Consider the following 23,526-nt stretch of genomic DNA (forward strand, 5'->3'; position numbering starts at 1 on the left):
TGCTTTTTTGGTAATATGACTTAAAACTTTTAATTTTGAACTAACAGGTTTATAATGAATGGTGAGTATATTCTGAAAAAGAAATAACCAAATTAACATTTCAGTTGTAATAATAATTGTTGTTATTTTTAATTTTTTTTTTTTTTTACAGTGTAACAGGAAATTTTCTTAATGAACCAAATCCAAAATTATGTCCATTCTGTAGCGGAATCTGCTCAATCAGATTCAATGTTTGTGTGATTTATGGGATTCAAAGGATAAACCCTATTTCAGACAGACAAAAGTAAAAGTGAAAGTGAGGTATTGAAAACTGTCAATACATTCCAGCTTTCAGAGTAACATCTTTACCTTTAATATGCATTGTTATTTCAAAAATATAACTATTTTTGCTTAATATGAACCAACAACACAGAACTCTAGCATTAAATAGATTTTTTTGACCCAGTAAAAATTTCAAGACATACAAAATCATTAGTAAGAATTTAAAGGCTTAAGGTGCAGACAGCATGCATTGCTCAGATCAGTCTCATTGTTTGCTCTATTGAACCACTTCCAGTGGTGCAAAACATGCAAAACTATGACACATGATGCTACAGAATCTGCTGATTTGGTCCTGTTCCTGCAGCAATGCCACAGTTCAACCAATTCTTATGTAGCAGGTGCAGTGCTGTAAGAAAGCCGTAAGCCTGGTCTAAGAGTTTTTTTTACCAGTTCTTTTCAGTTAGGAATGTGATTTTTTTAAGTAGTTATACCAGTACAATCCTTAGTGTAGACATATTTACACCAGTGTACTTTCCCTTTTTTAAAATGGCATAATTGTGTCCACAGTACAGGAGATCGTACTACTTTAACTATACTGGTATAGTATTTGTGTAGACAAGCTCTTAGTGATAAGTAAATTGATGGTAATGCTATAGTACTAGTCTGGTGGAACAAGTGATAATAAAGGCTTCAATTTTGTATGCTGATATCACATTAAAACCAGATCTAGATGCATACTTTAGCAGCTATTACCTACACTGTAAAATTTGCTGGAGTGAAGCACTGAATCAATTTCATCTCTGGTGTAAACCTATTTAAATAAATGAAGTTGCACCGGGGATGAATAACTATAGTGGTTAGATACATGAATCTAACAAATGCCAACCTATAAACATAGAAGTCTGTTTCATAAGCCATATCATGCTTTACTGTTCTTGATGCTCTTTTTAAAATAATAGTATCTTTATTACATCTCTGAAGCTGCAGCTTTTACTTGTTCTCTGTTGGAGTCAATTCGAGCTGGGATGTCTCTGAACCTGCAAAACAAAAAAATGAGAGAATAGATGAAACCTCTGCCATTAGAACAATACAACCAAATGCTGACCTTTCACTTACCAAAAATCAAAAATACCTAAAAGTCTAATACTTCTATATTTATAAGTGACTAGGAAGAAAGATAATGCTACATGTGAAGTTTGCAATGCACTGCTGCTCTCTAACCAAGCATCAATGCCCTATAATGCTTCCTTATCCACTGCTCACTTGTATGCATCCTGTGAGGTGAATGGTAAAACAGCATCAGATATAGCAATGCTCAACACATGAAGCCAGCTGCAGAGGGAAACTAACACACACCCTGATTCTGCCAGTTCTGTGTGGATAGACCCCAGTGCCTATGCAGAAGTCAATGGTCAGTGGAGATGCCTAGCTGTAGATCTACCACTCCAGCCATACTATGCCCTGTAAACTAAACTAAACTAAATTAAACTACCTCTGCCCGTGAAAGTTTGAAATGAGCCCAATCAGAGCTGAACTCTATTTCATGTGGGAATGTGTATTCTCTGTGTGGCGCCCCCATATTCTGATATTCAACTGTGCAGCAGAATCGCAGTAGCTGTGCTCTATCTGAGATGCTCCATACCCATTAAGGATGGGGCAAGATTTATCACTTCATTTAAATGTGAATTTACAATCCTAGTTAATGAAAGTCACTTTAACTGCAGAAGAGTTCTACATTTGTTACCCTCCAGCTCCCTTTCAACACACAAAGCTGACTAAGATTACTACTGTTGCTAAGTGTAACAAGAAGAGGCAGGAAAGATTTAAAAAAAAGACAGAAAAAAAATTTGGGGTGGGAGAGGTAAGGATGGGTAGAAAAAGGCAGCAAATGGAGAAAGAGCCAAGCACTTAACACAAAAGTAGAAATAATAGTCCTAACATTTGTATTCCATATAATTTTCCCACTTATTATTATGTGGAATATCAAATTGAGAAGTAAGCCAGCAATATGTGAACTTTAATAACTTAATACCATGCAATAAAACAGTTTGTCCTCTGCTTCCAATTAATCTTGGATTATTTGGAATGAGTTATATTTAATGTGGGAGATTTACATTATCATAATCTAGGTAAATCCTAACACCTTTGCCCTTTTAGTTATTTCTTTGCATGGTTGGTACTCAGTTTAAAGTTGCAAATTAAAAACACTTATTTCTCACTGTCACTGCACTTGACTCAAAACAAGTCCCTTAACAAGTTGATGTAATACCAACTGGTTAGCTACCTCAGTGACAACTTTCCATCTCCCTCACACACTATGGAACTCCAAAATCTAGATACTCTCTGGCAATATACATAACACCAGTCAATATGTTAAGTGTTTACATGGACCCTTCAGTTTATGAAGTGTTTTGGGACTGTTGCAATTTAAGGATGGTGCTGTAGTCATTTACCTTAAATGGCACCCAGTAAATGTGCACAGAAATTATAGTGGTAGTGTTCTAAATTCTAAATTATGTCTTTCCCAAGCCTGAGCCTTGCTGTGAAATGGGAAGAGATATACTGCTGCAGCAACATTGACTGGCAGCACTAAATCTTTGAAAGAGTGTGGGAAGTGGAGGTGAATTGAACAAGGTACAGCAAACAGTCCTCCCAATGGAGATCTACCAGCATGAAGGGAGCAAGACCAAGGTTGCCCAAAGATACAATGCATGTGGGGCAAGTCAGACCCGCTGGCAATACTATCTAGCCCCTCTGCTTTACATACTGGGAGAGATACTATATCTGAGACTGTATGGGTGTGCTGTGTGTGGGAGGTCTCTACTGGGAGAAAAGCAAGCATAATCTCACCTTACCTATCTAATAACAGCTAGAAAAGGCATCTTATGTCATTAAAAGTCTAACTGTCATACATATATGTTGTGTATAAGTCATTGACTTTTCACCATTAACCATTCTGTCACTTCATTTTCTTTTTTGGTTGATGTTTAAATTCTGTTTGAAGTCACACTATCTAAATTAATTTAAAAAAAAAAAAATGAAAGGTGAGAGACTCAAACAATTAGCCATTAACCTGAAATTCTTGCATCTGTGACGCAACATTTAGTCACACATACCTTGAGTCAGAGCTGGACAGGTTAAGCTACCGTACCCAACCTGCCCCAGTTTCAGATGCACACAGCAAAACGATTTTTTTTTTTTAAAAGCATGCATGCTCTGAGACTCAATGTATGCTCTTTCCCATCATTTCCTGAGATGCTCCTTCCTCACACACAAACCTGTCTCCACCAGAAAAATTAAGTTGGAAATTTAATAATTTATAAATAATAATTAATAATAAGCTTAAATTTCCACACACACAGACCCCAACAGTGGAAAAATTCAGGAAGAAAAAGTGTTAAGTGCTAAGTAGAATCCAAAAACAAGAGTAATAAAAACATTAAATGTTTGTGTTAGGGAGAAGTTTTTATGCTGCTTAGTTGATTAATGAAATCTTTAATTCTCTTAAGACAGCAATGGGTTTTGTGTGGATAGGGACTGGGGTGGCATACATGTTGAGTTTGAAGAGTGACTTCTTAGGCGGGGCACCTATTTCAGGTCCAGACTGAGATCTGGGTTCATCCTTTATTTTTGCAACAGTTTTTCTTTTGAAAGACAACGTATATTTTTTAGCTTTTTGCTTCTTTTCTATTTTCTTCTGGTACTCACTTGGAGGAAGAGACTCTGCAAGAAATAATACAGAAAGAACACTTTACTAAACGTGCCATAATAATAAAATTAAGATAGTGTATAAAAAAAAATGATTAAGCAAGTTTTGAAAATCTTAAAACAACCTAAATCAATTAACTGCTTCTAAACCTATTTATATTTACCAAATTGCCCAATTATTAAGATCAATATTTATATTCTTTTTGAGAGAAAATTTGAGTGAGTAAATGTATCAGTACACCGTTTAATACACATATGGCTCTCTATAGTATGCTAGTATGCATACACTAACATAGTGTGCATACAAGTGTACTATAGAGAGCCATGTCTTTATTCATAATCAAGAACACACAGTACATATTTTTAGATTTGGCTTTTGGAATTCCCCTGTTCACAAGCACTTTAAAAGGCATATGTTACTTAAAAAACTCAAATGTTTCTAAATTAAAGATAACAATATAAAAAATTAGAGGGACAAATGAGGAAATCTTTGAAATAAATGTATTTAAAGAAGTCAAATTTACTATAAGAAATAGCAATTTCAGTTTCATGAAATACCAGTACAAATGAAACATGTTTTCTATGCTTCAGAAATGAATATAGTGAACACAGTCAGAGACATTAGAGATTTGTTGTAAATGGCTACTAGGGTGCCCAGGAGTCTTGCCAACTCTTGGGGTGGGAGGAAAGATTACATAAATGGAAATTAACTGTAAAAGTCTGGGGGTCCAAAATTATATGTTTATATATCTATTAACAATGGTTGTTTTTCAGTGTAATAGGAAAGCATAAATGACATGTAGTTTTAAGACTACCATATAATGATTAATAGAAGATTTTTTAAGTCAATGCTGGATATGGATGTTGCTCTATAATACACAATATAAAACACTATAATACACAAACAATAATGCTATATTTTGTAGTTTTATAGAACAGTGCATGACAAAGTGAGATTCTAAAGCATGAGCATTCCCTAGCTGTGTTTTTGTTTTTATGTTGTTGGATTTTTTCACACTAATAGTGTTCCCCAAAACCTCCATACTCAAAAGCAGATAGGAATTAGTTTTTGCATAATGACCCTCACTGATCTACCTATCCTACCATTGGTTTATGCTGTATTTGGGATGGAGATTTCAGAAAAGAAGCTAAATTCTATGTACTTAAGCCAGGATCCAGCAGAGTATTTAAACGTTTGCTTAACTTTAAGCATGTGAGTAGTTTTGTCTCTTCAGTCTCTTACATAAATAAAGCAAACAGAATTTAGCCACAAGACAAAACCATACTATCACAACTTAAGAGATCTACAAAGCCACTGACACCCTTGCCCCTACAATGAAAGTCACATGTATTTTATTAATTAGGCCCATATTGGAGTAGTTAGACCAAAATAATAAAGTCAGTGTAATCATATTTAAAGTAAGATGTGTGAGCTGATAGACTTAATTCTGATTGCTAACTTTAGGTAACTGCTAAATTAAAGGAAAAAATAGACACAACACACTCCACCTTTAGGCTGCTCGTTATTTTTTGAACTTTGCTGAATCTTTTTCTCCCAGTCATTGCGCTGCTGAATCCAATCATCCCTGTAACCATTGCTAATCAGTTTGCTGAAGTTTACTGGTTCACTGTTTTTCTGACCACGCCTATACAAAAATAAATTTAAAAAAATAAAATATATATCAGACAAGAGTTCAGAAATAAACCATAAAAAGGAACTTGCAACAATCTTTTTATTTTACAGAAAAGAGAGTCTCATCTTATACCAAGGTCTTTTATATGCAAGTAAATAACAAAAATAGAAATGCCATTCTACTAATTATTTTTCAAGGGTTTAATTAATGTAATATGAATTTAACATACTTCTTATAAAATAATGTCATAAGGCTTGCATAATAATACCATTAATTTTTTTTATCATCATTAAGAGAAAAAAATGTGTAGACCTCATTCAATTATACATTCAATCAATGGAAGATTTGCAAGATTGAGGGCTAAAAGATTTGGCCCTGTAGCAGGACGGTGAACAGCAAGCGATGTTAAATAAAAACAAAATAGCTGTCAAAGAAAAGTGAGGAACAGACATACACATCTGTTGTATTGTCATTATAATATTCATCACATCTGTATCTAACGTGGGGAACACAGACTCCTAGCCCTTGCTCCTGCAAACCTGGATGTGAATAATTTTACATAGGAGTAGTCCCTCTGACTTCAATGGAACGGCTCATGTGTGTTTATAGGATTCGGGCCTTAGATGGATCAGGGAAGTGAGATGAAAAGGATAGTTCATATCAGAAATGAAGAATTAAAGCAAATACAAGTCAACAAGTTTAAAAACTAGATTCCTAAGTAGTGTTAACTATATGGGTATATCTACATTGCATTTTGGAGCAAGCCTCCCAGCACGGGTCAACAGACTTGGGCTAGTGGGGCTCACACTAGCACTCTAAAAATTGCTGTACAGACAACACCTTTAAGTTGCGGTTCGAGCTCGGAAGCCTATGGATGCGGTGGGTTTCAGAGCACCAGCTTCAGTCCAAGCCATAACTTCAAAGCGCTGTTTAGACAGCTATTTTTAGAGGGCTAGCTCAAGTCTCATTACCCTAGTTCTGCCAACTCAGACTCGGAGGCTAGCTCCAAAATGCTACATGCTAAAGTTGCATGAATGTGGCATTTTCTATTCCCATTTTTGCTGTTAAATATATACACATTGTTTTCTGTTTTAATTATTAAGCGTATATTATAAAACATAGTGGAACTATTAACCTATTCCTTTATATTTTATAATAATTAAAATAAGTCTAGAACAACTTTATTTTTAAATAGACATAAGTTTAAAAACAACTTGAAACCATCTAATTATGCACATAGCTAGTTGATTTACCCACATGTTCCTATTAGTTACCCTTGTTCTCCCTTGAACAGTTTGTTACACCACTTGTTGGGTCTTGTCTTTAATTAGATGGTAAACTCTTCAAGCCAAGATGGTAACTTAATGTGTCTACACAGAGCCCAGACTAAACAACAATCTCAATCTTAACTGAATTATTTGGGCACTACTGTAATACAAATAGTGATAATGGACATTACAGTCCATTCACTGCATTGCATTGAGAACCAAAATAAACATAATTTTTAAAAAGTCTTGTATTTTTAAAAAGAACAACAAAAAGGTACTGGATGTACAGAATAAACTTCATTGTAGGAACTTAAAAGTTTTGACTGTACTGATTTGTGTGTGCTTACTCTTTCAACTTTGTAGTTACATTTATTTAATGGTATATTTTAAAAATTAAATAGTGTGACAAATTACATTTTAATATTTCAGATAGTAAATGTGGGAGCACTGAGAATCAAGATAGTTCAGGGCCTTAGTTAATACAATATTTGTACTACTTACATAGGTGGAAAGTAAAGCCTATTTCCCCCGTGGAATTCCTTATTTGCAGTAGAGGGTGGTATTCTGTTTGGGTATTTGGGATTTATAGCAGGAAGCTTTACCTGTGTTAAAGAAAACCTAATTTAATAACAGTGTTATGATTAAGGACATATACATAATCAGGGAACATCAGAAAAGGGGATTACTTTGGTGGCTCTAAATATCTTCAGTATTCAATGTCCAGTATTTCCAGCAGTAAGTTTAGGTGAGTAAAAGAGAAAACTGAAGATAATGAGTAACCTTATTTATTTATCACTGGTTACATTAGCAGGCGTTTAAGTGACACCACTAATAAATCTGGTGAACCATAAACATTTATCGATGACAAAAAAGAGCTGTAGTACTTTCTAACTACTAAACTGCCATATTAAAATTTAGCAGTCACAGGTTCTCATCATGGATCAGTCTACTGCATGGAAAAAATGAAAAATTTTGAAGTAAAATCCTGGTCCCACTGAAGTCAATAGCAAAGCTCCCTTTGACTTCAATGGGGTAAGATTTTCATCCCTGGTTTAAAAGCCACAGCATGTTTGGTTAAGAAACAAAGGCTCTCCCAGAGAGTAATAAAGCCATTGTACTATAATTATCTGAGTTGGTAAATTCCAAATAACACAGATACACTGAAGGTGGCCTGCAAAATTGGGTTTTTGCCCTCTTTTCTTAATTATATTTAAGGAAGACCTGAAAGGTGATGGTTTTTAAATTCTATTTGTTTATTTACCCTGGAAATTCAGGTTCAGTCTAGCACGGAAGATTCTTTGCTACCTGGAGAATTAGTGAAATGATCACATCAAAAGACCCAGAGAGTAAATGTTGAGTAACTAAAAAAGGATGGGAATCTTAATCAGACCATTTAAAACTGTTTGCGTGTGTTAATTTATATTTTAGATAAAGATGTTATCAATTGAAGTTAAAGGAAGACTTTGTTAAAGGTTCAATATCCTTGTCCCTTCAATTAAGGTGTTGGAAGTCAAAATAAATATCCCCCAAACCTCCCATAGGTCCTCCAGCAAAAATAGAGACCAAACTTAACTTTCCCAATATTTCTAAGGTAAAAAAACCCCCACCGAAATAATGTTTTAAAACATATTCTTTTAAGCTTCCTTTATACATCATAAAGAAGTTAAAAATGGCACAAACCCAATTTTTAAAGGTCACCTGTAAGAATTTTTTAAATCTTTGTGTATTTTTTAGATTATTAGAACCAAAATTATATTTGAACATATTTTTATCTACTAAACTATCTTATGTAGCTGGTTGTAAGTCCCAGTTATCATGACATTCTAACACACTAGAATATATAGATATCATCACTGCTCTCATATTATTGCAAAAGCTTCAAGACTGGATGATTAGAAGTGAAGTATATTGCTATATAAATCAGCTATACGCTACTGTGCATAAAGCCATACTGTATTATTACAAAAAGACAATATATAACTGTTAAACAAAGTGCATAATAATAAATAATATCAGAAATTGCAACTGGGTTTCAACTATTACAATACAATTTATTTTTGTATAGTGGCATTCATAGGAAAATATAATTGAAACACTTCCTAAACAAATGCATCTTATTTTTTTAAATACAAGTAAATTATGGCGGTTGCAGGTAGCCCATGCAGATGTGGTGTGGTATGAGTGAATAGTGCAATAAAAGTGTTTAATGACTGAGCACGGACTAATCGGGAGGCCAGTGAAAGACAAGATACAATGAGATGTGGTGAGGAGAGGAGGAAGAGGAGAGATGAATATTTGATGAGTTTGGGGAAACTGGATTATTTTCCCTGCACCTCTACTTTATGGAGGACACTGAAGTCTAGGATAGAGTTTTTGTACTGATTCTGAAATGGCAAAACTCCCACTAACTTCATTGGGATCAGGATTTCACCTAGGGTGATAGATTCCAGTATCTGGTAATGAGTAAGGTGATGGGCTATTTCATTGTGGACAAAATTATTGCTGAAAAGTCTGGTCTTAAAAAGATGAAAGAGGTGTGAAATTCACTGTCAAAATATGAAGAGATTACACGAATAATAGTTTTATGTAGTGATGGCTTTTACTCAGACCTGGGAGTTCTAGATTCCAGCTGTTTAAAATCATTCTCCTACTCTCCAAAGCACAGAGAAATTGAGGCTCAATTTTTCTAAGTAATTTGTCTGTGCCTTGTATTTCAAAGTAATATCCTTAGGTGCAATTAATCTGTCTTATTGTTGCCTTCTTCTATCTCCATTAAATTTCAGGCATTTTTTTATTTTTATCAATTTTAATTTTCACAGTTGTGGGAAATTAAGCTGGATCCCATAATTGAGGAGGTGTCAGACAATAATTATTTAATAACAATAGACACTGAGATTCAGAAAAGTTAAAGCTTTATAACCATAAAAAGACAAACTATCAACATCACAGGTCAAAAAAAATAAATTAAATAGCCTTAAATTAAACACTAATAAAATCTCAAGCAGCATTTTTCTTACTTTGCCTATTTGTAAGTTTGGATTAGTATTGATGAAAATATTTTTTATTGGCTTGTGTGTGTATGGTGAAATTGACATAGATCAAAATTTGCTGATAAAAATCTAATCCTTCCAACTCTACACAAATAGTACCACAGAAACACAGTTTGATATATTTATGTATACTATGATAACAGATGGAAAGAGAGATAAAAGGTAAAAGGTTTTGGCAGTGGAAAGAACCAAGAACATAAGATGGAAAAGGAGAAGGGAAGCCTAAACAATTACAAAAGTAGGACAGGAAAAACTTATAGTGCAGAGGTAGGCAAAAGCCTACTGCTTTTGATTGTCAAAATTTAAGTCAAACAAAAAAACAGTCACATTGCAACTGAAGGCCAAGGAATAGTTCACTAAATTGTTCCCTGAAGGTCTGAAAACCTTACTTGATTATGGAAATGAGAAAAATAAAAAGCTATTTTGTCATACTTATTGTGTAGTCTTGTCTTGTGCTCAGTCTGAGATTGGATTTAAACAGGGACTTGGAATGGCTATCTCATTACAAAAAGTAATTTTCTCTGTTCACACATTCTCACCTCCTAATTAATGGTTGTGAATAGGCCTCAACTACTTCCCATTGTTGTTCCTTAAACTTGGATGTATATATATACATGCCATTTGATTTCTATTTCTTGCATCTGACGAAGTGAGTTACAGCCCACAAAAGCTTATGCCTGCAGAAATTAAATTTGTTAGTCTTTAAAGTGCTATAGGACTCTCGTTGTTTTTACCATGATCAAGGAATCTTGGCACAGCCTAAATATATGCCTTGCTGTAGCACGGGTGTAATTCATAAAAGTCAAAATGGCTGAAAACTTAAAAACTGGATAGGAACATTCCGCCAAACCCAGTGATGACTGAATCCAGGGGGGCTAGAACAATTTGTACCGTGGTGGTGCTGAAAGCTATTGAATCAAACTGTAAACTCTGTCTTTAAAGGAAACGTCTTCAAGCCCAGGGGGTGCAGCAGCACCTCCCGCATCCTTAGTTCCAGACCCTATTAAATCTGGTGGTATTCTGAACCAAAAAAGCTCTCTGTCATGCTTATAGCTGTTTCCATTACTTCACACTGATTCTATAGATGTTTTAGGTTTCAGAGGGACACACGGTGACAATCCTGGAATCTTATTACTGTAAATAGATACAATAATAAAAGCTGTGTATATTATATTTTAAAATCATTTTATGGAAAAGTGGGTCATTTTATGTACATTACAGTGTAAAGTGTTCCAACTTTATATGACGGGACATTGACAATTAAAAATGCTGTAAGTAAATAAATTTATTTACCTACGTTTTTTAAAATACCATCAATTACTAAGTAAAAGAATTTTTTTAAATGCTCACTTTTCATTATTTATGCTCTGCTTATTTTTTCATTTCTATTAGTAATGAAGCTGGTTTCAATGAGTGAAATTCCTCTCTGTGTAGAAAGCCCACACAAAATGTATGCATCACTTTAGTCTGGATAAGTGGACCATAGGCCTTGTGCTAGCCTTTTGCATAGGAGTGATTTTCACACTCAGATTCTTAGTACTGAATATTTGGGTTTCAAACATTACCTGGGAATGATTGTTTAAAAACAACTGCTTTCATAGACGTTTTTAAAAACTGTGGAGATGATTCAATTGGCCTTATATTTCACAAAAACTTGACAGATGCACTTAATTTCACTAGGAATAAATGGTAAAGAAATATGAGGAAGCAAAGAAATGTTAAGGTACCTATACATGAAATTAACATTTTATTCTTAATCCTTTTTGCTGTTGCTTCTCATATGCTCATATTGTAAATAATTACCTTTCCTATGTGTTAAATAAAAATAGCTGAATTTAAGATTTCTGGTTTTAGCAACAAGAATGAGAGAGGAAGGACAGCTGAGTAAATAAAATGGTTCATATAAAAATCTGCAGTAATATTGCACATCTCTGTGATTTAGTGTTAAAGCCCTGTTCAAATCTAGGGGTTCTCAGGTTACTCGAGTTTTTAGAACTAGTTTTTAAATTGTATGATATGTCCTGCTAACTATATGTTAGTAGGAGTTTAAATTCTGAGATAATTTTACCACTGAGCTCAAGCATAGTTATGGCAGAAAACAGATTTCTTCATCCATAGTAAGGGAGAAAGTCCAGGAGTTTACTTGGGTGCTTATTTTGAGTTCCACTGCATATCAGTTGGGAATCAAGAATCGAGATAGAAAGAGCCAATGCACACAACTAGTACACAGGAGATGTGAGTTTTAGTACCAACTGTGCCACAGACCTTCTTAATGAATTGGGCAAGTCGCTTACTTTCTATATCCCAGTTTTCCTGTCTTTAAAACTGATGACAATGACTGTCTACTTTACAGGTGGTGAGGCTTAAATCATTAATGTTTATAAAGTGTTTTGAGGTCCTTGAAGATAAGGCATTATAACAGTACAAAATAACTGTATTAAAAGGCATCTCTGAAAAAAGGAAGAAGGCTGACTGAGTGACAATGATCAGGTTATCTTTTTTAAAAATATTTTTTAACTTTTGATACTGAACTTAGTTTTTAAAAACGTTTGAAAATTTTAAATCAGAATCATATAGCTACTTCTAAATCTTGTATAAAAGTGATTAAAATGCGTAATTCCGAAGAAATTGTTTACAATAAAATGTAAATTGTTCTGTACATAATAGAGTTAGTAAATGAGATACAAGGAGATACATTTTAAAAAATAAAAAAGAGCCAGAGTAATTTTAGCCCTAGAAGAAGGAAAATTTTAGTGAAGAAGCTGACACTGTCAAGTGCAATATTACAACATAAATTAAGTCTGCTTTTGAGAAGAATACTTTTTGGAAAGGTAATATATACTGTTGGATAGTACTGTAAAACAATTAGTGCATTAGGCAAATTTATCTTTTGTCAAATCACACCCCCTATTTTAGTGATATACGCACCTCTTTTGTGTTGCCCACATGGACTTCAACTTGAGCAGCATTTTCCTGATAGGAGAATTAATTAATATTGTAACTTATGCAATAGACATGACATAAGATGCTTGCCTTGTGTAAACTGCAATAAAATTTAACATCAGTTGTTGTAAAATTTGACCTGCTGGCTATCACAGGTCAAATTGGGGAAGAGACCAGCCCTGGAAACATTGTATCACTGCCTTAGGGAAAAGAAGTCCCCGCTGAAATATCCTTGCATACCTTTCAATCTGCCAGTGCTCAAATGTGAAATAATGGCTAGGAAGCAGGGTGAGAAAAATTACATTTCAGGATGGTTATGTTAAAAAAAATCAATATCATAATCTAAAATGTCAAATTTCAAAGATTCAGAACAATGAGGCAGCATGATATAGCAGCTGGGCCACTACACTAGAAGTGGAAAGGTTAGGATCTATCCTCAGCTGTCACTGACCTGGTGTGTAATCCTGGTCAAGTCAATTCACCACTTTGTACATCTGTTTGTCTGTATTGCCCATTTAGATTGTAAGCTTTTTGGGACAAGGTATGTCTCTCTATGTGCCTACACAGTGCCTAGAATAATAGTGCCCCAGTTTTGGTTGGGTGCTACTGTAATGAAAATAATAATGTATTAATGAGGCCATTAGGAGATGCTGCAGTATCACCAGTATGCTGTTGATACTCTGTTTAGCAACTCTTTCCTTTAAACTTTGATTCCATGATTTCTTAGCATTCTTCGTGCCTAACCAACATGAGGTCATCATGGATGAAAACTAGCTGGTTTAATTGAGTGTTGAGATGGTTTAGCTTCAGGTCAACCAGGTCATAGTAATGAGAATTGGAATTATACAGAACTTGAAGCTTATTGGAAGTACAATATCCTCTCCTGAATTGGGGGAATGGACAGGCATTCTTGGGAGGAATTCTTGGGAGGAAGCTTTTGGGTTTGGAATTTGTCCCTCTTGCATTCACTCAATTAAAAAAAAAAAGTCCACCTGGTCTGAGTCTGATCTCATTTACACCAGGATCAATCAATCAAAACTCCACTGGAGTCAATTCAAATACTCTTGTGTAAGACCTGTAGTAGTCAGATCAGAATCGGACCCCAAGGATCTAGCACTTACATAAACATTAACTTGGTCCATTCTGTCTTATCCGAATATGAGTCCTTAGGTTAGATTTTACCTATTTTAGTGGGTAGGAGTCAAAGATAGTTTGATCTGTGACAATTGGTGGTGACAGTTTTGTTTAAATTTTGCAACACACATGTAGGTAACAGTGGGTACAATGTAAGTTTCTATAATAACAATAAAGAGAAAACAATGCCAAGTTAAAAGCAGGGGAGAGATAAAGGGCCAAATCCTGCTCGTCTGACTCACTCACCTAGCTCTATTTTCTAGTAGTGTGAGTGAGGCAAGAGTATTTGGCATACAATTCCCCAAAACAGGAAGAATTAATAGGCATATGCTGTAGGCTGGGGAAGAGGACGTAATAAAGGATATCAGAATTGGATACCTTAACTTCACCACCATATTGGAAGGATTTGACCATATTTTAACAGTAATTATTCATAGATGCCAATTTTCTGGGGAAGTGGGATATTAATGAATGAAATTATCAAGAAATAATCCAAGTACAAAATATGGGATATCGTTAAGGAGGATGCTGCACATTGCCAAACTGGGATTTGATTATACTATGTAATGTAACAAAAATGTATGTTTGAATAATATAGTAAAGTTTTGAGTGTAAGAAAGCACCAAACATTTCTGATAAAGTACCGATATATTTAAATGCATTTAAATGTGTGGCTAAATCACCAAATGCAATGAAGAGAAGCAGATTTTGCATGTAGTGCAAACTGTTTTATCTTGCTAAAGAAGGAAGTTCCAGAACAGTTCAAAGTTTAACACAGAATGCCAGAAGTAATCCTAGCATGCCTGTTAAAAACTTGCACATTGTTTTAAATGTAATATGTTTTTTTCTTGTGTTGACATAAGCTGGCACGATGTACAGAAAGCAGGGGCATGTGCAGGAATTTAAATTCCAGCAATTTTGGATGGGCATATTCTGTGTCCCTGGGGAGGAGCACGGGCCCTCCCTGCCAAGTCCCCTGAGGAGCTCTGCGTGCATCCTCTCCACTGGGACCCTGGAGGAGCAGAGGAGCTCTGTGATCCTCTGCCGATTATTGAGAGAGCAAGTGTTCCTTCTTGCCCCCCCTTGTGCACGCCCCTGACAGAAAGCAAAAACTATGATCACCAAAAGTACTTCACAGAGTGTTCAATCAAAAAAGAGGAAACTTAAAAAAAAAATTACAGGGTTTGGGTTTTTTTTTTGTATACTTTGAATCCTGTCAGGTGCCATTTGTTATATCACTAGATTAATCTGGCAGGAGGAATAAGCTATTATACTATCACATTACTATGGTTACAGCTAAGAAGGCATTTTCATTTATAATCTATTTAACAGCCTACAGTTCTCAAACAAAAACTAGAGGCCCATCCTTTGTTTCAAGCATAGGAAAAAGCCATGCCATGTGTAAACCTTAACAGTCCTTTATTTTAGTCAAATATGCCTGAAGGATAACAAATTTAGTCCATAATGAGATGGTATTCTGAAGTTATGTCTTTACTGCAGAGTTAACTCAGGCTCTCACTCAAGTGTTGCCCCAACACTCTTCCTGTCCACATATAAAACCTTCTCACTTGAGTTTAGTAATGATTTCAACCCAGGCCAGCTAGCTCATCTGGGGTTGTAGGCTAAAGCTTGAGTGCTGCTTTCACTTGGTTGGTAACCTGCTCACTTTGCAGTGAGGATGCAGGCTAACTCACTTCAGTGCTGATAGTCCTCCACTACTTTCCACAATTTACACTGTGCCTAGAAGAACAGACAAGTTCCCCCACAAGTCACTGGAAAAGAATCATAGACAAGGGAATTTACTGCAAGTACAAAAGACCATAGGATATAACCCCAGATGTCCTAGTGACGCATATGGGTTAGTGTAGCACCAGTGAGGACAGAGGAATTGCATTGCAGAGTGGCAGCTCACAGCCAGGTTAGGCTAACCTAGGCACTGATCACCCAAGTTAACTCTGCAGTGAAGACATGCCTTAGGACTGTGCTTACATGATAAGAAAACAGCACAAAGAGCTGCAATCTTTCTTAAGGACTGAGCTTTGTCCACTTAAATGTTACAAGTCTTAATAATACCAACAACCACTTTGGCAGAATGTGGCTTTGGAAAAATGGCAAGTAGTATAATTGTATGATTGACATGGAATTTGAGCTCAATCTTTGGCAATAAGCTTGCAGCTCGACAGTTCAATATTGTCTTTAACACTGAAGTGAGTGGGTGAAGTTTAAGTAAAAGATCTCCAAGGTCCCCAGTCCTCCTGGACATGACAACTGTCAGAAACCCATCTTTCAATATCAGGAATGAAAGAGTTCCTAATAATTCAAAAAGATAGAGGAGGCACAGAAGATTCAAGAATCAGCACTACAACCCACAAGGGAACTTTGTTTTCTAAACTGGGATGAACAGGGACCCTCAGGGGTAAAATGTTTTCGCACTTGTCCTTATGGGTTTCCTTAAGTATATCCTTAAGGGTTTCTTTCTGTGACTTCAGCAAACAACTTTTGTACACTAAAGAACTGCCTAATGATGTTGGATTTAAAAATGGCACTTGGCTTTCAGATTTTTAAACTAATGACTGTCCCGTTACTGCATTCAAAGCCTTAGCTCTACCCTAGCAGCTAACTACAAATTATCTAAAGCTGTATCATAAAACAGCCACACAGAAATAAGAAAATGAAAGATTTCTTGGAAATTTGTTTAAAACAGCATTAAGAATCCATTTGTAAAGGTTCAACTATATAGATTGCAGGGTCAAGAAACTAGAATAAAAATTATTCCACAGTGCTCTTTCCATTTTCTTACTAGAAGAATCTGTTGGAATGATAAAATATTTGGTAGGAAGGCATTCTTAAGCAATAACAAGATAGAAACTCCTTATGAAAGTGGGATAAGGGATAAAACTTGCTATGGAAGCGGGGCACACCATGATATTTAAGGTTAAATGCCACCATAACTGCCACCAGAAGAGATCCACTAACAAGCGAAGAAAATTCCCTCTTGAATCTCCTATAGCCAAGACGTTTTTTCAGTAAAGACAGACCATTTCCCCAACCTTAGGTTGATATATGCTTAAGAATACAAGTAGTGTTTGGACTGAGTAACCCCTCAGAAACACATGCCTTCTTCAACTTGTCATAGAAGTCAGATTAGTGCTCACCCTCCTCTTTAGGGCCTAATTCATCAAGGTACTTAAAGAAGAAAAATACTGAAGGAGAAAGCTAGAATGACAGATGCATGAACCAAGGGCCCTAGAGAGGACAATCAGGTAGGACGCAAAATAAAATTTAAACTAGAAAGAGCTGACTGGTCAGCAGATATTGTCTTTGGCATTTAGCCTATGGGAGTTACTTTCTAGATTTGGCATCTTTGGGTCAAATTCAGCAATGGTGAAAATGGTGGTGTAAGTTACATGTTGGGTCTTGACAGATTAGAAAGCAGATCTAGGTAGCATAGGGTAATGTATTCCAATTTCCAATTCAGTGGATCTACAAAATTAATGTAAGTTACTAACTTGCTATGATATGGACCAAATTCTGGCCTTGGTACAAATAAGATCAACTCCCATTGGAATTAACTCATTATGCCTGCTCATTCCAAGGATAAACTTTCCCCTAGCTGTGTTCATAAGTAGGAGGATGAGGGGACCTGCTTAATCTTACTTCCGCCTGTTTTCATCCTTTTAAAAAAGAAAAGGCTTGCATCTCTGCTTACGTCATTGGAATTTACCCAGGAGGCTTCCTTGGGAACTTAAGCTTCTATTTTAAGTATGGGTAAGACTCCTAAGGGACTGGAGAGTTCAGGAAATAAACTTCATGTGTCTAAGTCATCATCTAAATTACAGTGTAATCACCTGACAAGAGTTTGATTGCTTATGTGGAATGACAAGATGTTCCCTGTCCAGTTCTGCATGGGCAAACATCATGACAGGAGCCCGATTCCCAACTTCACTAATTAGTAGTTTCAGCAGAGGCCAAGGGACTTTGGCCCAAATTTTCACAAGTGATTTGGGTTCACAATTTGAGATACTTAGAACCTGATTTTCAGAGGTACTTTCTTTGACATCAAGAGAAGTGAAGGTATTCAGCGCCTTTGAAAATCAGGTTCCAGGTGTTTGAAATAAAGCATGAAAAAACTGAGGCACTCAAAACGAATGAACATGTAAAAAAAAATTTAGGCCTTAACTGCCATCACAGATGGTTTCAGCCTGGTCAATTCAAACTAGAAAGACAATGTGTGAAAAATTGCACTAATTATTGCTTGTGCTGTACCTATTTTGTGGATAAATGGTGACATCAGTTTCCAGCACCGTCAACAAAGCACTTTTCAGAGTATTTCCTCAATTAAACTAAACACAAAACCCAAATAGTCCCCGTAACATTTATCTGTCTCTAACAAGAAAAGATCCAGAGTAAGGCCTACATCGGCAGACAGTAAATGGAAAATAAACTATATTATTAGAGATGATTGGAGAACATTTCACTTTCATTAACTTTGAAATATACAAAATATTCAATATGATTGAAAAATGCATTCCTGGTACAGTATGCTGCAAAAAAACCACTCCGTGACAGAACAATTTTTTAAGTCATTTCTGTAACTTCAGTACACAAATTTTCTGTTTTAATGGAGAACCACTTCCCTTAAGAAGCAAAATAAACAAACAAACAAAAAATTAGGAAATTTTACACCAAGAAGTTTCCAAATCATACCTTTTTTTTCTCTTTGTTCTCCTTGTCCTCAGCATCCCTCTGCCAAATACTTTTCATATCAAAATCAAAAGGTCCTCTTTTTGTTTCATAGTTACCATTGAGCTCATCAGTCCTAAACTCTTCATGAACCATGTAGTCTGGCACTGAAGAAACATGGGCTCTGTAGACCAAGGTTTAACAATTATTTTTCTATAAATAAATTCCATGCTGTTGCAAAAGTATTAGTTCAAAATATAAAATTTAACAGACTAACAAAAGAAAAATACAGTAGGTTATAAAAAGTTACACAGCCTCCATGGAAGTACAGCATACTTACTTAGATTCATCAGCTATTGGTGGTTTACTGTGGTGTGCATACCAGTCAGGTATAGCATAACATACTGGGGATGTTTTTCTTGTACTAGGTGTAAAATGTTTCAACAAATCTTAAATTAAAAAAAATATATATATTAATGCATTTTCCATGGTTAAAAATACATATTTTATGTTGCTATTATATTTTACTAAGAATTTTTATAAAAAAAAATATATTTCTATTTTTATCTTACTGAGATTCAATTGGACAATCAGAACTTTCACTACTTTTTAATCCTAATAGGATTATCACCATCAGTGATTACCCACAAGGCCAGTGAGCGTCAGCAGTGTCGAAGGTCTGGCCAATTCATTTTTCTGTATTATTTCCAATACTGTATTTAATTTGTATCACATATCTCATTTTACGTATCTTGACATACAGTTGTCAACTCAGTGCATGATAGCACATGTAGATGTATTTCTCATTTTACGGACTGGGAATCACTGAAATTCTGTGGAAAATTTATGTCTGTTCAAATTTCTCACTTGTCTTTGATGAACTGAATGAAATAAAAATATGTGTAATAGTAATAAAAAGTATTTACTTGCAAAAATAAAAATTTAATTTTAAAGAAGTATTAAAGTAATTTTAATAAAGCCTTTATAGACTTTTTCAAATTTTATGACAATATCCTTTTGGGATGAAACTATTTTGCCCCTAAGTTTCAATGCTAAAAGCATATTTTTAGTAGTTATAAACCTTCCAAAACTCAGTCCCCATGTAGCTATGTTCTCTGTAACACAACATAAACTGTTTAGATCCCCATGTAATGCAGCTAACCTGCCAAATAATTTATATTGTAGTTAGAATATATGAGCATTAACATACCCGGGTTTTACCATAAAGGAAAAACATTCTGGATCAGATGGAATATACTTTAAGAGCAAATCAATGGATTTTAGCCTAATAATAATATTTTAGGCATGAAAGTTAGGGCAACTAGGGCACAAGCTGGAGCAGAAAACTGTTAAGATTTAGACAATCAAGCATTGGGGTTATTGCAATGTGGTGGAAGACCATAAAGATTAAATTCACTGACAAAGGTTACTGCACTGTTTTCGTCAAGATTCAATATATCTTTCAATTACATATGACATTTCCCTTTCTACAATTTACCCCCAAATGTGCCATTTTTAAATTCCTGGAAAAGTCTCCAGTTATACTGGTCCAATATATAAGCTCCCCACGGCACCAATAAAGCTAGAATGAACTGAGGTTCACCAGGTCGGCCTCCTTGCTTTGCCAGCTTTACATATTCTGAGTCAGTGTCTTTGATCCATTTCCTGCGGCCCCCAAATGCAATTTCATTGTGCTGCTCTCCGAGGTTGCTCAGACCTGGGATCTGGGATGGTGGAGGGATTGGGATTTCTGAGGTCACAGACTTGTCTGATCGTTTCAGTGGAACATGGTAGTACCATTCTATAATCATCAAAAAGAAAATATTTAATTTTTAAAATAAATATTAAAAATATTAAAAATATTTAATAAAGGTTAAATGTTTACTGATAACATTACTGTGTCAAAGAGCAGATGTAATAATCAAAATCCACATTAAACTACAGTGTGACTAATACTATATTTTATTAAGGATGTAAAAAATTGAAATGTTCACTAAGGAGGGAATAATAAATACTTGCTATTCTAAGTAATTGCACATACCAAAAGACTGTGATACCACTGTAGAGCCTTGTTTAAAAAGTCAGAAGTTTCAATTAACTACTGAATATAATCTGAAGAAACATAATGATAAAATTAAACAGTGCACCAGAGAGTAAGCCATTTCCACAATGTAACTAACTTCTTCTAATTTAAGAAGAGTTCCAAGTTTTGCACAGCTAAACAATATTTCACTACACAAGAACCAATCATCAGGTAACGCATCTGCGGGACATCGCTGCATACTGCATACTGATGTGCCATTTTAAGGGAAAACAACCTGAAATCAAAAACAACAAGAGTTTTGAAGCACTTCAAAGACTAACAAATTTAATTTCTGCAGGCATAAACTTTCGTGGGCTGTAACCCACTTCCTCAGATGTAAGGAATAGAAATCAGATTGGGGGTATATATATACATCTAAGGTTAAGGAACAACAATGGGGAAGTTAGGTATAAACAAAGTCCATTCAGTTAGAGTAGTTGAGGCCTATTCACAACCATTGATTAGGTGGTGAGAATGTGTGAACTGTGACAATTACTTCTTGTAATGAGATAACCATTCCAAGTCCCTATTTAGACCCAGTTTGATTATGTCAAGTTTGCAGATGAGTTCCAATTCTGCAGTTTCTCTTTGGAGTCTGTTTTTGAAGTGTTTTTGTAGAAGTATAGCAACTTTCAAATCAGTTACAGAGTGTCCTGGGAGGTTGAAGTGCTCTCCGATTGGTTTATGGATGTTATCATTTTTTATGTCTGATTTGTGTCCATTTCATGGACTCACTCGCCTTCCCTGGCAATGCCTCCCAGAGACGCTCCCTCCACGCTGGATAGCGTTCCCCCCCCATACCCTCCTGCAACCCTCAAGCCCCACACCTCCAGCCCCTCCCACGGGCCACAGCTCATCCTCGATCACCCCCCATTCCCCCCCACTGCGTGTCATCCCCGGATGCTGTATTGCTGTGCTTTTTTAACCTTGACTATTGCTTTATTGTTTTGTGCTTAAACATTTCCTAATAAAACGTTTTTATCTGTTCTTATCAGTTTAATATCTGATATGTTCTCTATCTGAGAACTTTTTTTATTAAACGGATTTTTGGAACAGGGAGATGGAATAGGAGCTTGCTCCGTCCACCCCACGCATCAACCCAGTATTGCAGTACTTCTGGGAATGGTGCACCTCCCTCCAGGGGAAAACAACGTGGTGGTGAAAAACAGAAAGAAAAAAAAAAAAAACAAGCGGTGGATGTGCTGGAAGTATTTTGTGATTTAAAGTGAGGTGTGTCAAGCTAATTGTTTTTTATCTGTATGTACGCTGAGCATCTGTATGTATGTTATGCTTGGATGCTGAGAGACTTGTTTAAACTCTGTACCTGATCCTGTTTTTTTTTGTTTTGTTTGTTTTTTAAAGTTATCTTGAATAAAAGTTTTTCATTCTTTTGCGTAGTTATAGTCCGGTTTGGCCAATGTACCTGGCAGAGGGGCATTGCTGGCACATGATGGCATATATAACATTAGTAGATGTGCAGGTGAATGAGCTTCTTATGGTGTGAGTGATGTGGTTAGGACCTGTGATGGTGTCACTAGAGTCGATGTGTGGGCAGAGCTGGCAACGGGGTTTGTGGCAGGGGTATGTTCCTGGGTTAGTGATCTTCTTGTATGGTGTACGTTTGCTGGTGAGTATTTGCTTCAGGTTGGGGGGCTGTCTGTAAGCAAGGATAGGTCTGCCTCCCACAGCTTGAGCGAGTGCCACAAAAGTGCTACAAAACTCTCGTTGTTTTTTGCTGTATACAGATCAAATGGCTACCCCTCTGGAACCTTTCAACCTGAAATCAAGTCTCTTTAAAAAAATGAGCTTGGAGTAGCCTGATGTACTACACCTACCCTTGAATCTCACTCTCAAATTTTGTAGTTTTACAAACACATTTTCCCTTTGTTTCTTTCAAATATTCATCACTCCCATTACTGTAGGAAAGATCCATACAAACAAGGGAAATGAATGGCTGACTATATGAGGAAAATGATTGAGTTCAATACATACAATTGTGCTGTCAAAGCACAAAGTAAACACAGGAAAAAACAGAAGATTTTTTTTATTCACCTTTAATTATAGCAATCTTAGGTGTTACTTATAGCAAGTGTAGGTAAAACAGTTTCAGACAGAACTGTGGCTTTTACGTTGACAGGTCTCTTTAAAACAGATATTCCATTGAAATCAGTTAATATATTCCACATAATGGCAGTGGAGGAAGTGTATAAATTGCCATTAAAAAACAAAACACCTTTCCTTAGTGGCAGGGCCAACAAGCATTAGATTGTCAGTTTTCTTTCACCACCCTTACTAATTGGTCCATCAGGAACCCGCTCATTATCAAGAACCTTCTCATCCTAGTTAATTTGCTGGGTAACTACCAACTTGGAACCCTATCTTATTCAAACATATTGTCATGTTTGTATTTAATACTTTAAGCCCAGTGAGAGTTTTTACAGTTAAACTACAAACTCTTTAAAATTAGTTTATGATGGAAAATGCCAATGAACTACACTGCAGTGGCAACAGAAATAGGACCAGAGATCCCAATTGAACAGGCTAGCCTATGTTCTGATTTATAAATCAGACTGTGAAATTTTAAGGCTGATTTTATCCCAGTTGAGTTTCTCTCAGGCAACACTGGGAAAGCAGAACAGTTGTATGATTTAGAACGCAACAAAATAACTGTTGGTATGGAAAGAGGAAAGGGTTCAGTCAGGAGCAGCAAACAAAAATCATGCTCAAATCCATAGGAAGCATTTCAAGAAGACAGGCGGGGG

At 35.7% G+C, this 23,526-nt stretch overlaps 1 protein-coding gene and 1 pseudogene across 5 annotated transcripts in view; one reads left to right on the forward strand and one right to left on the reverse strand.

Annotated features, from left to right (window-relative positions):
* The window catches only part of CUNH7orf57 (chromosome unknown C7orf57 homolog), a 25,435-nt gene continuing 1,909 nt past the window's right edge, over nucleotides 1-23,526 (reverse strand). For 2 of the 5 annotated variants that reach the window (XM_067550423.1, XM_067550424.1), the window contains exons 3-10: nucleotides 20,285-20,482; nucleotides 19,022-19,130; nucleotides 18,706-18,865; nucleotides 12,850-12,894; nucleotides 7,373-7,473; nucleotides 5,479-5,615; nucleotides 3,813-3,984; nucleotides 1-1,298 (exon numbers count right to left, since the gene is read on the reverse strand). In XM_067550423.1, coding sequence (XP_067406524.1) covers nucleotides 1,229-1,298; nucleotides 3,813-3,984; nucleotides 5,479-5,615; nucleotides 7,373-7,473; nucleotides 12,850-12,894; nucleotides 18,706-18,865; nucleotides 19,022-19,130; nucleotides 20,285-20,482 — 992 coding nt within the window. In that variant the 3' untranslated portion in view covers nucleotides 1-1,228. The remainder of the gene's footprint in view (nucleotides 1,299-3,812; nucleotides 3,985-5,478; nucleotides 5,616-7,372; nucleotides 7,474-12,849; nucleotides 12,895-18,705; nucleotides 18,866-19,021; nucleotides 19,131-20,284; nucleotides 20,483-23,526) is intronic. The other 3 variants (XM_067550428.1, XM_067550425.1, XM_067550426.1) reach the window with 3 other exon arrangements.
* On the forward strand, nucleotides 21,698-21,900 carry LOC137154681 (U2 spliceosomal RNA; annotated as a pseudogene).

Source organism: Emydura macquarii, unplaced genomic scaffold, assembly GCF_026122565.2.
Source record: "Emydura macquarii macquarii isolate MOO-44397 ecotype Brisbane River unplaced genomic scaffold, CSIRO-AGI_Emac_v2 contig_1263, whole genome shotgun sequence".
NCBI classification, from domain to species: Eukaryota; Metazoa; Chordata; order Testudines; family Chelidae; genus Emydura; species Emydura macquarii.